This window comes from Lissotriton helveticus, chromosome 7, assembly GCF_964261635.1.
Source record: "Lissotriton helveticus chromosome 7, aLisHel1.1, whole genome shotgun sequence".
Lineage (NCBI taxonomy): Eukaryota > Metazoa > Chordata > Amphibia > Caudata > Salamandridae > Lissotriton > Lissotriton helveticus.
The window spans coordinates 1690577826-1690595011 of record NC_136068.1 but is presented as its reverse complement, the minus strand read 5'-3'; the positions used below and the strand labels follow the sequence as shown (position 1 = coordinate 1690595011).

Sequence of the window (17186 nt, the reverse complement as noted above, 5' to 3'; positions counted from 1 at the left end):
TTTAATTAATGACACTAATATTGATCATTTCATTTCTTTCCTCATCAATTTGTTCATTCACCAGGCTCTTTCTTATTCACTCTAAGTATGAATTTTCGCTCATTCACATTCCTTTACTATTCCATTCATTTGCTTTCAGTTTGTTCAATGGTTTTACTATCCATACCATCATTTCCCGTTATTACTACAGTTCTAACTTTTCATGTAATTCTACCATTCTCGTCCTCATTTACTTATCAATTCCCACGGTATATGAGTTGACTCCAGAATGTGCCTAAAGGCAGCTGACTGTCTCTGAATGACCTATTCCCTAAGCCCTTTGTGTCTCCTTCTCTTTCCCTAGGTGTCTCCACTGTGGCCTGCAAGCCCCTGGTAATTGATGACACACTCTATGTCATTGTTGCCCAGCTCTTTGGGGGATCTTACATCTACAAGAGGGACGCAGATTCAAAAACGTTTGTCAAGATCCAGGACATTGAGATCCGCAAGGTTCGCAAACCAAACGACATTGAGACCTTCCAGGTGGAGGGTGAGTGGTACTTTGTGGTGGCTGACAGCTCAAAGGCCGGGTTTACTACAATCTACAAGTGGAACGGATATGGCTTCTATTCTCACCAGTCCTTGCACCTCTGGTATCGGGACACAGATGTGGAGTACCTGGAAATTGACAACAAACCTCATCTGATTCTCTCCAGCAGTTCCCAGCGTCCAGTGATCTACCAGTGGGACAAAGGCAGCAAACAGTTTGTTCTGCGAACTGATATCCCTGAGATGGAGGACGTCTTTGCGGTCAAGCACTTCAAGGCCAAGGATGATGTATTTGTCTGCTTAACACGGTTCATTGGAGACTCCAAGGTGATGAAGTGGGAGAAATCCATGTTCAAGGAGATCCAGCGCATCCCCTCTCGTGGCTCTATGGTCTTCCAGCCGTTGACCATAGATGAGCACAGCTACGCCATCCTTGGCAATGACTACTCGCTCAGTCAGGTGTACCGCTATGATGCCAAAAAAGCCACATTCGTCAGCTTCCAGGAGTTGAATGTCCAATCGCCACGGTCCTTCACGCATTTAGCTGTGGACTACCGTGACTTCATCTTCGCCTCCAGCTTTAAAGGAAAGACACAGATATACAGGCATATTGTTATTGACCTAAGTATCTGAAAGGACCTGGTAAGGGCTACGTGGGCACGGTGGCTATGATCATGCCAACTATGGACTTCAGTCAGCCATCACTAGTGGCAAAGTGTGCTCATTTTAAGTTTCTTTTCTGCTTCCTGATGAGGCAGACTTCCAACACAAGAAACCTCAAGTGTCACAATCAACAAATTATAAACCACAGGCACACTGAGTTCAAAAAAAGCATTCAATTTAGAAATTGAGTCTTGTGTTTTCGATTCAAATGACATTCAGTCACTATATTTGGTGGCTTGGCTTAACGCTTTTTTCTTTTAGTAAAACAAATTTACCTGCTATCGCAAAACAACCATGCCTCCCAACGCCTATATCTTCATAACGTACATCAATGGGGCAAGCAAAGAGCACTTCCGTGTTCAGTCAAGAAATAAACACCCAGGGTAACTTGAACAACAGGTTTTAACATTGGCGCAAACCTCCACAACAAGAAATGTGTCCTTTCAGAAATCACCTGCCAAGAGCGGTGGAGTTTTAGAGCTCATAATTCAATGCATTCTTTTTAAAGCACATGGTAGATACTACTAAAATGCACACAAACCAATATCATAAATTGCCCATTGAGTGTCAAAACTAAGGAAAGGGTCCAGGGGACAAACAAGAAAGTCTAATATTGCTGCGATAGACACACTCGCCTTTGAGGTTGTTTTACATAAGAAGAGATTGAATATTCCATCAGTGAAATATGGTGTGAATCTGGTTAATGTGGTGCATGGCCCGGTGGATATCTATCTCGGAAAGTATTGATGCACTGCATTAGACATCCATTTGAGGACGATTGTCCTACTCTGCAGTTTTCAGCATGCTCTGGCAGAACCTTCAAGCCTCATTTATTCTTCTTTTGTTATGTTATGTTATGCAGATTTGTACCACCCGGGAGGGTATGCTGGCACTGAGCAGGTGTGAGTCTAGCCAAACCAAGGGCCTAGTAGGACTACTCGAAAAGCCAGGTCTTCAGCTTTTTTGCCGAATTCAAGCAGTGATGCTGAGGCTCTTCTGTGGAGTGGCAGGTCTTCCCACGCTTTAGGGGTGATGTAGGAGTAGGCTTGACTCCCGGCTGTGGTTTTCCGTACGCACGCGTTGTGCGCAAATAGGAGTCCAGAAGAGCCTAGGTGTCTGGTGAAGGTAGATGCGATTGTTGAGGTATGCTGGGCCAGGGCTATGGACCAGTGTTCATTGCAAGTTAGACTCACACATTTGGGATGTGTTGAGGTATCGCTCACTGTTCTCACTCGCAGTCTGATAAATGTCACACTTGGTGCCAAAATCTACACCTGGAATTCTAAATGGGACTCTGTTCAGAGCTTTTCTGTGTGCAGCACAGTTTATAGAAGCTGTGGCACCTTCGGTGTGAGATCCCGCCCTGCCACAAACCACACCTTGTGACAGGATGTACTACTTTCCACACACCTGAATGCTGCTCCACTGCTTTTGGAAGCCATGAGTCTACATTGCTGAATGCTAGGGGTTATTCTATTCACTTAACTTGTATATTTACTTTTCACTGATGTCATTTCCACTTTTGTCATTGATGCCAAACGTGTGATATCACTTCATGTGATATGAAGTTTTCGAAATGCTTTTCAGTTTTGTTAATTTTCTAAACTTGAGCACTCTGCACAGGTGAAACCTTCTTGGGGACGAGGATGTAACTCTTTCCTTCAGCCAAGCCTTGTTGCAACAATCACAGGATGGGAGAGTTCCCCATCGGAGAATGCTGGCCTGCATCAGAACCAAAGGCATGCTGGGTGGGTCGGATAGGAGTGTCCGAGCTGTACCATGGACATCTTTTAATCAGCCACTGGGTCCAGAGAGTCAAGCTTCACTCTTCAATGTCGCTGAACCAGCACGACCACGATACAAAGGCCACCAACCTGCCAAGAAATCCCCCCTTTCCCTGTAAGCCTTCCTGCCTGTGTTTGGACCTGAGCTGTCACCCTGCAGATCAGAGGTGTACAAACAAAGAGTGGCTGAAATGACCAACCACTACAGTGACAGTCTTTAAGCTGAACTGTGCAGACTCTGGCCTCTTCCCTCCTCTGTGAGAAGTATGTGGCCTTTAGAATGAGGGACAGTTTCCTTTCTGCCTTGAAAGTAGGGACATTTGGTTTTCCTCCCAAGGAAGGTTCGGGCTAACCCATTTAGAAATCATTCTTGGAGAACTGTAGATAAGAAAAAGGTTTTAAAGGACAAAAATCCCAAATGAATCGTATTCGTTGCTACTAATGTATCAAACATTTTCTAATAAATGATCTTTGTATTAATGTTCACATTTCAACAACGTTATAATATGGGCTGCGATGTAATAACGCTTCTTTATTCGTGATGTGTGTTCTTGCAGTTTCAATCTATGTATATTTATTGGTGTGGAATCAGTATATATTGAGGTACTTGGCCTTCCAGAGGTACTCTGTAGATAACAGCAAGCTTCATTCACACCAGACAGGCACAGGTAATGCAGTGAAAGTGCAAGCTTCACCACCACAGGACACATAAAGCGCATACAGTATCAGGGCGAAGAAATCCCTAAAAAAGGCATGAACTGCACAGGCAGCAGCTGTGCAAGCTTCCCTCACACAGGACAGGCTCTGAAAAGGCAGCAGCAATGCAAGCAACGTTCCTATCACCCAGGACATGGGCTATACTCGCAGCACACTAACAGTGCCCACCCCTGCCCCTCGCCACCCAGGGGGCAAGAAAAGCATAAAGAGCACCAGTGCAAAAAATCACAAAATATTTACTAATACAGCACGTGCAGGAGCCTCTGATAGGACAGGTTTAGCCCAATACCTGCAGTTTCCCTTCAGCAGTCTAAGTACAGCACAGGCATAACAGGTATAGAGCACAAAGACACTTATCAGCAGTGCTTCACCAACAGAGGACAGGCACAGCACATGCAAGTTTCCATCCAGCAGTCTATGTGTAGCATAGGCAGGAGCAGTGCAACCTTCCCTCATGCATACTAGGTACAGAACACATAGACACATAGCAGCAGGGCACACTTCTTTAACAAAGGACAGGTACAGCACATTCAAGCTTCCAACCAGCAGTCTATGCATAGCATAGGCAGCAGCAGTGCAAGCTTCACTCACATATAGCAAGTACAGAACACATAGACACTTAGCAGCAGGGCCCACTTCTCTAACAGAGGACAGGTACAGCACTTGCAAGCTTCCGTCCAGCAGTCAAGTACAGCATAGGCAGTAGCTGTGCAGGCTCCCCTCATGCATAGCAGGTATAGAAAACAGACACATAGCAGCAGTGCATGCTTCACCAGCAGAGGACAGGTACAGCACTCTGAGTACAGCATAGGCAGCAGCAGTGCAAGCTTCCCTCATGCATAGTACGTAGAGAACGCATAGATACATAGCCGTATGGCAGACCTCACCAACAGAGGACAGGTACAGCACTTGCAAGCTTCCGTCCAGCACTCCAGTATAGCGTAGGCAGCAGCAGTGCAAGCTTTCCTCATGCATAGCAGGTACAGAACACATAGGCACATAGCATCAGTGGACAATTCTCTAACAGAGGACAGGTCCAGCACTTGCAAGCTTCCCCCCAGCAGTCCAAATACAGCATTGGAAGCATAAAGGCATGCTTCCCTCACGCATAGTAGGTACAGAACACTTAGACACATAGCAGCAGGCCTTGCTGATCTAACAAAGGAAAGGTGCAGCACTTGCAAGCTTCCCTTCAGCAGTCTGAGTACAGCATAGGCAGCAGCAGTGTAAGCTTCCCTCACGCATAGTAGGTATGGAACATGCAGACATATAGCAGCAGTGTACGCTTCTCTAATAGAGGACAGGTGCAGCACTTGCAAGCTTCCCTCCAGCTGTCTAGCTATAGCCTGGGCAGCACCAGTGCAAGCTTTTCTCACGCATAGTAGGTACAGAACACACAGACACATATCAGCAGGGCACACTTCACTAACAGAGCATAGACACAGCATTTGCAAGCTTCCATCCAGCAGTCTAACTATACCCTGGGGAGCAGCAGTGCAAGCTTCCATCATGCATAATAAACACAGAACACATAGAGCCATAGCATCAGTGCACGCTTCTCTAGCAGAGGTTAGGTGCAGCACTTGCAAGCTTCCCTCCAGAAGTCTAAGTATAGCATAGGCAGCAGCTGTGCAAGCTTCCCCCATGCATAGATGGTACAGAGCACATAGACACATAGCAGCAGTGCACGCTTCACCAACAGAGGACGGGCACAGCACTTGCAAGCTTCTGTCCAGCAGTCTAAGTATAGCATAGGCAGCAGCAGTTCAAACGTCCCCACGCATATAAGGTACAGAACACATAGACACATTGCAGCAGTGTACGCTTCACCAACAGAAGACCGGCCCAGCACTTGCAAGCTTCCGTCCAGCAGTCTAAGTATAGCATAGGTAGCAGCAGTGCAAACTTCCCCACGCATAGAAGGTAAATAACACATAGACACATAGCAGCAGTGCACGCTTCACCAACAGAGGACCGGCACAGCACTTGCAAGCTTCCGTCCAACAGTCTAAATACAGCATAGGCAGCAGCAGTGCAAACGTCCCTTATACAGTCAATCTCAGAAAAGGCAGCAATAGTACAAGCTTCCCCCACGCATAGTAGGTACAAAGCACAGGGACACATAGCAGCAGTGCATTCTTCACTAACAGAGGACAGGTGCAGCAATTGAAAGCTTCCCTCCAGCAGTCCAAGTACAGAATAGACAGAAGCTGTGTGAGCTTCCCTCGTGCATAGAGGTACAGAACGCATAGGCACCTAGCAGCAGGGCATGCTTCACTAACTAAGGACTGGTACAGCACTTGCAAGCTTCCCTCCAGTAGTCTAAGTATACCATAGCCAGCAGCTGTGCAAGCTTGAATAAATTAGGCTATTTTTATAGCACATGACTATTCATAAGAGTGTCCTAGCCCTTCTAGTACTACCAGAGTGGGTGAAACAGAGGATTTGTCCGCCCATGTTGACCTCTAGAGTCTAAATAAAAATGTTTTCAGTTCCTGTTTGAATTTTCCTTCCTCAGATATAATTCTCAGATGTTCAGGGAGTTTATTCCAGAGGCTTGCTGCTTTAACAGTGGAAGAGAAGCCCCCACCACTATTTCTGAAAACGAGGAATCACAATAAGACCGGCAGAACTGGAGCGCAGGAGCCTCCCAGGGCAGTAAGCTTCAATGCGTTCCTTGAGGTACCTCGGGTCCCTATTGTGTAGAGCTTGACGAGTGAGCGGCAGTGCTTTCTACTTAAGGAGCTCACGGACTAGCAGCCAGTGACGTTTGTCCCGATAAAATTACACCAAGGCAAATTTCGGGATTTGAAATAATAAACGGACTGCCATGTTCTGCATGACCTGTAGCCGCTGGATAAAATAATCCGAGAGACCAAGATATAGGACATTGGCCTAGTCCAGCCTAGATAAAATCAGTGACCTAACCACTGTCACTTGGGCCTCATAGGGTAGCAGGTGAAGAAATTTCTTCAACATGCGAAATATCCAGAAACATGATTTCACCACTGCTGACAATGGTGCTCCAAGTGAAAGCTGGTCATCAAACAGCACACATCTATAATTCTGGCTACCACTATTGGAGGGGCCATGGGAGTTATCCGGCCAGGCTCCACACCGGCCCAGGAGAGGATCCCGTCCAAACATTAAGACTTCTGTGTTATCGGGATTCCACTGTAATCTGTTAGCCTTCAGCCAATCTAGCAGTGCCATCAGGCAGCTATCAAAAGCCGCACCTGCATTCACAGGATCCCCATCATAAGTGAGTTTCAGCTGGGTATCATCAGCATATGAGATGACCTTGATGTTAAAGGATTCCACCAAGTATGCCAAAGGAGACATGTACATTTTGAAGAGAGTGGGACTGAGGGAGAAACCTTGCAGCACTCCCCAATTCAACACTTTACTTCCCGAGGCATACGACTTCATCCATACGATCTGCTCACGTCTTTTGAGGAAAGAGCCTAGCCAGCTCAATGCAGAGCCTGTTATTCCCTCTCCAGCCTGTGCAGCAACATGCTATGGTGCACCGTATCAAATGCTGCTGACAGGTCTAGCAGCACCAGAGCCACATTGAGACCTGAGTCTAAAGAGACCTTAATGGACTCTGATACTTCTAATAGTGTGGTCTCTGTGCTGTGATGGGCTCTAAACCCAGATTGGGAGGGGTGAAGTAAGTTGTTTTCCATCAGAAAGGTAGTCAATTGTTGATTTACCAGCTTCTCCAGCACCTCTGATGATACTGGCAAGAGTGAGACTGGCCTGAAATTAGCTAGGAATTCAGGGTCAGCATTTGCTTTTTTTTAAAACGAATTAACTTAGTTTTTTCCAATCAGCAAGTATTTCACCTGAGCGGAGGGAGATAGCAAATAGCTCCTGATACCTCGAAATAGACTTCAATATGTGAGGGGGTATGGGATCCATTGGTGACCCTGATCTGCAATTAAAAAAAGAGGGCATAACATCCTTGAAAGTTGGCACTACAAACGTCGCCAATGTTGAATGTAGTATTCGACCCTGTAGATCTCCTCGATCCCTTCGCCCAAAGTATCATCATTATTCCTACCCCCGCCCCTTGACAGGTTGGTCTGAATTTTGACGATTTTCTCCTAAAAAAAAGTCACTCGATCTGGACAAAAAGTGACTGACAAGGATCCAACGGAGGCCGTAACTTTTGGATCAGAAAACGGAGTTACGCTTCACAAAGTCTCCCTCCCATCATTCTCAGCCTCCCCGATGCAATAGCAATAGAAAGCTGCGAGTTCTCTTAACATTACTTTGTTAACCCTTCAGGACCAATTTATAATGGGCTTTGTCTGCATCCAATATACGCAAGCCGCCACACTCTTTCTAACTTCTTGCATGCTGCTCTTTCCTGAACTAATTCCTGCCCCAACCAGTGAGCTGATGTAGTTGTTGTAGCTTTTCTTGAAGCTGAGACGGGGGCTACAAGATCAGCTGCCTTCCTGAGCCATGAGCTAATCCCCATGTGCCCATCCATTACTGAGTCAGGGATCATGGGTTTTGAGTCCAGCAGAGTGTTTCTTAACACATCCTAGGGCCCCCTACTCCAGCATCTGATCTCAATCCACGGCAAAGTAGGACGGGGATCCTTTAGACATTCAAACGTCCATGCAAAAGGCACGAGGAAATGGTCCGGCCATGATACTTTCTGGGGGGGACCCAGCCTTAATGTTGCATTAGAGAACATGCTGTTGATGGAGTGACCAGCCATGTGTGTAGGTCTCGTGGGGATTCTCACTAAATTATAGGAGTTTAGGGTTTCCATTAGGTGCCTAATTAAAGGTCCCTCAGCCATATCTAGCTGAATGTTAAAATCCCCAAGCATGGTAAAGTTGGCATAGGATACTTGATCCAAGGATGAAAAATGAAAAATTAAAAACAAATTCCTGCATAACATGGGTGGCGATAGACTCATATCCCATGCTGGCTGTCAATGGTTAAGCTAAAGCCCAAAGCTTCAGCGCCTTTTATCCCCTCTGGTTGGAAGGTCTTACACTCATACGTTCTTTTAAAGACCATTGTCACCCCACCTGACCATTGACATTCCACCCAGTATACATAAGACTCCGGGATAGCAAAGTGCAAATCGGGACACGCGTCCTCCTTCCAGGTTTCAGTCACAAAAATGTATCCAGGGTCTTTAACACATCATATACATCTAAAACATGTTTGTGCAAGGAACGAACGTTCACCAATGCTGTTCTAATTTCCCTCTGACCCTGTTTGTGGCTGCACTAATAATGCTTGAATAGTTCAGGGGAAAGAAGCTGTGCCTACATTTGCCACATGAAATAGGGCCAATAGTGTCTACCAATATAGGGCAAGTAGTGTATGCAAAGGATTGCAGGTACATCCCCAGTGGGGCACACCGAACGTGATCAAAACGGCTGATTCACAATCAAGTTTCACTTTTCTTGTTTATAAAGTTTTTATTTTCGTTGGTTTATACGTTTGATATTGAAGTCATATCAATTGTGTAATGTTAATTCCATTATGCTGGCACTTAAACTATTCTCCAATGCATTTCGGGCCGGAGGCCCTTTATCAAGGAGCGCTGTGGAGGGAGACAGAGAAAGCGGCAGTGAGGCGCTAGTAAACTAAGGAATAGCTTAAATGAACTTAAACGTGTCTAAGTGTGGGTGAGGGTTAAAAAACGATACATCAACGTGCCTATAGGGTGTGTTCAACGGGGAGTGAGGAGGAATATTTACCGCAAGGTGTGGGATAAACCGGGAGGTTGAGCAGAACTACTTACTTCGTGCTTACGCGTAGCGGAGTTCAAGCGGCTGCGGAGTCTGTGTGGGTAGTGTTCATGCGGGGAGGCTATAAAACCATGTGACTAAACAGGGAGGGTAAACGCGAGGAGTGATAGACATAAAAAACGGTGCTTAAGCCTAAGGCCGGGTGTGGGGGCCATCTTGGAGTGGTGACTAAGTGGGAATGTGTAGGAGCGGGTAAGGGGCAGAGGGGATCAGGGAGCAATATACAAAATACAATGCAATAAGTATTACAGGTAACAACTATATTCAATGCGGTCGTTAAGACCGAATGGCTTCTGAGTCTGTAGTAAATAAATCCACTCAAGTTCACGTTTTAACAACTGCTTGTTGTTGTCAATTCCTTCTCTCTTGTTGACCATTTCCAGGATTATGAATTTGAGTTGTGCGATGGTGTGGCGTGATTCTGCGAAGTGCATGGCAATGTTAGATTTTTCTTGTTTCAACCGTATGTTCGATTTGTGCTCATTTAATCGAGTTTTTATTTTTCGTTCCGTTTTTCCTACGTAGAGTTTCCCGCAGGGACATTTCAAGGCATAGATTAGATTCATCGAATCACATGTGGCATCAACATGTAATTTAATAGTGTGTCCCTTCATCGGATGTTGAATTGTGCTGCCCTTGATTATGCTATTGCAATGGCTGCAATTTAAACAAGGTTGGGTTCCTCGATGTGGTTTGGAGGTTAAAGTAGGTTTTGATAGAATTTCTTTGACATTCTTACTTCTAGTGTAGGCGAACAAAGGAGGCCTATCGAAGATGCCCTGAAAATCAGGTTCAGCTTGTAGGATGAGCCAGTACTTGAGTATGATTCTTCTATACATCGGACTCGCAGTAGAGAATTTGGATACGAGTACCATGCGTGATTCCTTGTCTTTCTCAGTCTTTGTTAGACAATCTTGTCTGGACATCTTCAAGACGCGGTTCTGCGCGTCATTCAGCACATTGTTAGGGTAACCACGGTCAATGAATCGTTCATCGGATACTATGCGTTTTACGCGTACCATTTGGGAAAATGGCAAATGTTTTTTCAAAGAGCCTTGATGGAAGCTGGAGTAGTGCAAGGTGTTATTGCGATCGGTCGATTTTCTGTGTAAGTCAGTGATGAACCCTTCAGGGGTGATTGTGATGTTTACATCCAAAAAAGAAATGGATGTATCGCTGATTAGCCATGTCAGCTTGATGCGTGGGTCTTTAGTGTTTATCTCAGTAAGCACTTGATTCAAAGTCTCTTTGGTATCTGACCACATTATGAACAGATCGTCTATGTAGCGCGCATACATTTTGGAGTTTTTTTGGAATAGTGCGTTTGTATATATATGCTGTCTTTCGAAGTTCTCCATATATATATTTGCATACGTGGGAGCAGCGCAGTTTCCCATCGCCATTCCGGATAGTTGTAGGTACCACTGGTCATTTACTTGAAAATAGCTATGATAGAGGGTGAAAATCATCAGCTCTAATAGAAAAGACTGCATGGATGTGTTGATGTTGCTGTTAAGGAGAGCATGTTCAAAGGCTTCAATGCCACCTAGGTGAGGTATCGAGGTATATAAGGAGCTCACGTCAGCTGTACATAAGATGTAAGATTGTTGGTTGCTGGTGGGTATTGCGGCTAATTTATTCAAGAAATCAGCGGTGTCTCTGATGTAACTGGTGGTGTTGGTGACAAACGGTTGAAGGTACTTGTCGATAAGTTTTCCAGTCGATTCGTGTATGGATCCTTTTGTAGACACGATGGATGAATGAGGTGCCTTTCTCGAGTAAGGTCATTTGGTAATCAGGAATGGCCACATCTGATATGTTGATGACTAAGTGTTCTTTCTTGGTTTGAGATTCTTGGAGACTGTGCTCCGTGTGTTTGGAGGGCTCTTTGAAAGACATCGTCATTTCTGCTCATGCAGCAGGCACCATAGAAGATCGTACCAAAAAGTACCTATTGCAGGATTACCCGAGGAGTCCCACTATTCACATATGTCCTAAAATACATAAGAATCTTGCAGACCCTCCATTCAGACCCATCGTGTCTACAAAAGGATCCATACACGAATCGACTGGAAAACTTATCGACAAGTACCTTCAACCGTTTGTCACCAACACCACCAGTTACATCAGAGACACCGCTGATTTCTTGAATAAATTAGCCGCAATACCCACCAGCAACCAAGAATCTTACATCTTATGTACAGCTGACGTGAGCTCCTTATATACCTCGATACCTCACCTAGGTGGCATTGAAGCCTTTGAACATGCTCTCCTTAACAGCAACATCAACACATCCATGCAGTCTTTTCTATTAGAGCTGATGATTTTCACCCTCTATCATAGCTATTTTCAAGTAAATGACCAGTGGTACCTACAACTATCCGGAATGGCGATGGGAAACTGTGCTGCTCCCACGTATGCAAATATATATATGGAGAACTTCGAAAGACAGCATATATATACAAACGCACTATTCCAAAAAAACTCCAAAATGTATGCGCGCTACATAGACGATCTGTTCATAATGTGGTCAGATACCAAAGAGACTTTGAATCAAGTGCTTACTGAGATAAACACTAAAGACCCACGCATCAAGCTGACATGGCTAATCAGTGATACATCCATTTCTTTTTTGGATGTAAACATCACAATCACCCCTGAAGGGTTCATCACTGACTTACACAGAAAATCGACCGATCGCAATAACACCTTGCACTACTCCAGCTTCCATCAAGGCTCTTTGAAAAAACATTTGCCATTTTCCCAAATGGTACGCGTAAAACGCATAGTATCCGATGAACGAATCATTGACCGTGGTTACCCTAACAATGTGCTGAATGACGCGCAGAACCGCGTCTTGAAGATGTCCAGACAAGATTGTCTAACAAAGACTGAGAAAGACAAGGAATCACGCATGGTACTCGTATCCAAATTCTCTACTGCGAGTCCGATGTATAGAAGAATCATACTCAAATACTGGCCCATCCTACAAGCTGAACCTGATTTTCAGGGCATCTTCGATAGGCCTCCTTTGTTCGCCTACACTAGAAGTAAGAATGTCAAAGAAATTCTATCAAAACCTACTTTAACCTCCAAACCACATCGAGGAACCCAACCTTGTTTAAATTGCAGCCATTGCAATAGCATAATCAAGGGCAGCACAATTCAACATCCGATGAAGGGACACACTATTAAATTACATGTTGATGCCACATGTGATTCGATGAATCTAATCTATGCCTTGAAATGTCCCTGCGGGAAACTCTACGTAGGAAAAATGGAACGAAAAATAAAAACTCGATTAAATGAGCACAAATCGAACATACGGTTGAAACAAGAAAAATCTAACATTGCCATGCACTTCGCAGAATCACGCCACACCATCGCACAACTCAAATTCATAATCCTGGAAATGGTCAACAAGAGAGAAGGAATTGACAACAACAAGCAGTTGTTAAAACGTGAACTTGAGTGGATTTATTTACTACAGACTCAGAAGCCATTCGGTCTTAACGACCGCATTGAATATAGTTGTTACCTGTAATACTTATTGCATTGTATTTTGTATATTGCTCCCTGATCCCCTCTGCCCCTTACCCGCTCCTACACATTCCCACTTAGTCACCACTCCAAGATGGCCCCCACACCCGGCCTTAGGCTTAAGCACCGTTTTTTATGTCTATCACTCCTCGCGTTTACCCTCCCTGTTTAGTCACATGGTTTTATAGCCTCCCCGCATGAACACTACCCACACAGACTCCGCAGCCGTTTGAACTCCGCTACGCGTAAGCACGAAGTAAGTAGTTCTGCTCAACCTCCCGGTTTATCCCACACCTTGCGGTAAATATTCCTCCTCACTCCCCGTTGAACACACCCTATAGGCACGTCGATGTATCGTTTTTTAACCCTCACCCACACTTAGACACGTTTAAGTTCATTTAAGCTATTCCTTAGTTTACTAGCGCCTCACTGCCGCTTTCTCTGTCTCCCTCCACAGCGCTCCTTGATAAAGGGACTCCGGCCCGAAATGCATTGGAGAATAGTTTACGTGCCAGCATAATGGAATGAACATTACACAATTGATATGACTTCAATATCAAACGTATAAACCAACGAAAATAAAAACTTTCTAAACAAGAAAAGTGAAACTTGATTGTGAATCAGCCGTTTTGATCACGTTCGGTGTGCCCCACTGGGGATGTACCTGCAATCCTTTGCATACACTACTTATTCTATGATTCTAAGTGTCTGACGGAAGACACCACCCGTGGGAGCACCCATAACATCACACTACCGTTTGTAAACCACAAATTAACCAGCTGTGCACCACCGATTTTCTTTTTCTTACCAATATAGGGCACCACCCCAGCAAAACCCCCTTCTCATACCTACAAGCTACTCTGGTGAGTATATCCGACGCGGCTGACCCACTGCTGTACAACCAGCACAATGGCAAGCTTCACTCATCTAGAATGTGTGCAACATGAGAAGCAATTGTGCAATGTTCCCTGCCATACGAAACATAAGGCACAGGCAGAAATAGTGTAAAATATAATGACAAAAGGGCAGCACAGACGGCAGCAGTGCAGGTTTACTCAGGAAGGACAGATACAGCAAATTTGAACTTGTGTCACATGACAATCTCAGCCCAGGCAGCAGCAACTTTTAAAAAAAATGACTGGTGCAGCATTAGTCGCACCATTATACAGTCAGCATCATTTCAAGCTTAACCCACAAAGGGCAGGGACAGCCCTGACTGCAACATCATGTGTAAGATCCCTCACACATGACAAGGGCAGCACAGTCAACAGCAATGCAGGCTTTACTCTGAAAGGACAGAACCTAATGTTTAAAGCCCTGAGTTATATGTAAAAAATCAAATCAGGTACGGCACCCAGATACCTGCAATCTCTGGTAACCATGTATTCCCCAGCACGCACACTTCGTTCATCCTCTCAATTTTCTTTTTGCGTGCCAAAAGTTAGGTTCTCAAGGATAGGCGGTAGGTCCTTCTCCTTCATGGGTCCTAGACTCTGGAACTCCCTTCCCCTGACATTCGCTCGGAAAGTTGTTACGGTCGGTTCCGTAAAGCCGTTAAAACCTGGCTATTTAATCAGTAACCCTTGGACGTGCAGTGTCAAGTGGCTCTTGTCTCCGCCAGCGCCGGGAAACCCTTTTTGGGTAGCTGTCGCGGTCTATAACCTGAATAAATAAATAAATAATGTTGACGATGAGAAGTAGACGCATTGGTCAAAAATATGGTGTCATAATGATTCAGTCCAGTAATGAAAGGTGCGGTGTCTATCTTTTGCATTCATTAAAGTTGTCATCGTGTGTCTGAATGAATCTGTGTTCACAATATTATGAGACCGATTCATAAAGGCAAGTTTGTGTTGGGCCAGGAATGTCCCCTGCCAGGTGTACAGTTGTGATTATGTGCCCTGAGTGTCCTACTGCATTTATCTGTTATCCTTACTTTTGATTTTGTCCTTGGTGTCAAGCTAATCTAGTATGTGTGCAAAAGCCTAGGCCTGTCCATTGGCGTGAGTGGGTCCTGGGCCTGTCCTGTGAGCGGGAGGGGCCTTATTGACAGGCAGTGGACTCCTGTCCCTAGCATGGTTTTAGCACATTGAGTGGTGGCATCAGCATACCGTGTTTTACCTGTGTCACTAAATTGGAGGCCTACTGGCTTACTTGTGAAAAGCGTAGCTTCTATGAACTACTATCTATGCATGTGGTATTTCTATATTGAGAACTTAGCCAAAAGTGAGGGGAGCACTGTAACGTGTGAAAGACAAGCATAAAGTCAAAGAGTGATAGGAGAGAGAGAAGATGTGTGGACCCTTAATGCATTGTGATGTAGAGTTCTTTAACCCCTTGGCTGCGACGGTAATTCTGCCGCGGCGCTGCGGGTGAGCACGGCGCCACCATGCTCGTGACGGAACCGCGCCGTCATGAGTCAAGGGCGAGCTGTTCTCATGACGGCGAAGTTCTGTATCGACCCCGCCCACTCACTAATTCGGCCGCACAGGCGGGGAATCAGTGCTGCGTGGGCGGAGCGGCCGCAATATGACGGAACCACGCCGTCATGAGCACACGTCGCCCGTGGCTCATGAGGGCGTGGTTCCATCATGCGCAGGGAAGGGGTTAACATGGTGTGTCTTTACCTCTTTCTTAAATTGAAGCAGCGTTGGAGTCATCCTGATAGATATGGAGATGTTGTTCCATTTCCTAGGTGCATAGACGGAAAAACACTGCCAGCTTGTTTCTTCTTTTTTATATTTCTTAGTCTACAATCTAATGGTGTCCAGCTGGGGGCATGCTGAGAACCGCCAGAGATTGTAAGCTTGTCTGCAAGGTAAGTAGGGTGATAGCTCTGTAAATCATGCAGCTAGTTTTAAAAATGGCGCAGGACAACACGAGGAATCCAAGGAGTTCCATCTGGATGGAGGTTATATAATCATATTTTTTCAGGCCATGAAGGAGACTGCTGCAGCGTGTAGGATGCCCTTAAGGGGTGCAAGTGTGAAGCCTGTGTGGCCATGGAACCGGGCGTTTCCACAATCCAGCTTCATGAATAGAAGAGTCTGAACACAGTTCAGAAGTAGCTTTCTGGAAGAAATAGTTTCACTATCATTAGTAGAGAGAGCTAGCACCAGTACTTCTTTGTCTTTGTGGCAATGTGTTCCTTGAGAACGAGGTAGGCATCCTTGCAGGAACTTGGTATTCAGTGAAGGTTGGGGTTCGAAGCCCCCAATGTTAATGTCATTTAGACACATTTGCACTGTTTCTTGTTTCTTGGTAAATAACAGTAATTCTGTCTTGGTTGGGATGTGCTTGATTCTGGACTTCCAGTTCTAGATGACCTGCAGGCAGTGTTTGAGGCCTGGGATGTCTGAAGCAGAGCAGTCTTTCAAGCAGCGGTGTGTATCACACAGTGGGCAATACTGGGAGGCCTGACAACATAAGTCTATATGTAATAGCGGGAAGGAACCAATGCCAATATAAACATTAGACCTCGAGTAAAGGATAGGACATTGGAGGGCAGATTTACTATATTTCATGTAATGCAGCATGGAACGTGCTGTGTTGCATTGTGTAAAAGGGAGAGAGCAGAAATGTGTCATATATACATGGAGATGGGGCACTTCTGCTCTCTACTACCACTGGGACACTGTGTGCTGCTGACTAGCGCGAATATAGGCACCCTTGCGCCATGCTGCTAGAGTACCTGTATTACAGGCAGGATTGTTTTGTGCAGAAAGGCATACCTTTCTGCACAAAACAATCATAACAGGCAATTACCTCTGTCTGAGTATGATGCAGACTGCATCACAGTAACAAGGAGAAATAAAGATATTTCTCCTCGTTAACCCTCTCTGTGGTAGATGCACTATTTCGGCACAATTCCAGGTTTACTTCCTTTGCTAAGTCTGAAATTGCATAAAATTACATGGGATATGCACGGGAACGCCCATGCTCCAGTGGCGTAGCTAGGGGAGGTGGGGGTAGTGATTTACCGCTGGTGGCACTTTTTTGGGGGCAGTGACAAGCGCAAGGTAAGTTTTCTCAGTTTTCTCACCCTCGTAGTCTGTCGCCTACCACCGCTCGTCGTCGCCTGTTGCCCCTCCGCTCGTCATCGTCTCTGTCCAACACCCTCATGGTCGCCGTTGTCTGTCAACCTCTTACCTTCACCAGCCATCCCTGG

General features: G+C 45.4%; 1 protein-coding gene across 1 annotated transcript in view; it reads left to right on the top strand.

The window, feature by feature from the left end:
* The window catches only part of LOC144770665 (leucine-rich glioma-inactivated protein 1-like), a 124650-nt gene extending 121191 nt beyond the window's left edge, over positions 1-3459 (top strand). Inside the window, exon 8 of the mRNA XM_078655380.1 lies at positions 344-3459. Within this exon, the coding sequence (XP_078511506.1) occupies positions 344-1161 (818 nt within the window). The 3' untranslated portion in view covers positions 1162-3459. The remainder of the gene's footprint in view (positions 1-343) is intronic.
* The last annotated feature ends 13727 nt before the right edge of the window (positions 3460-17186 follow it).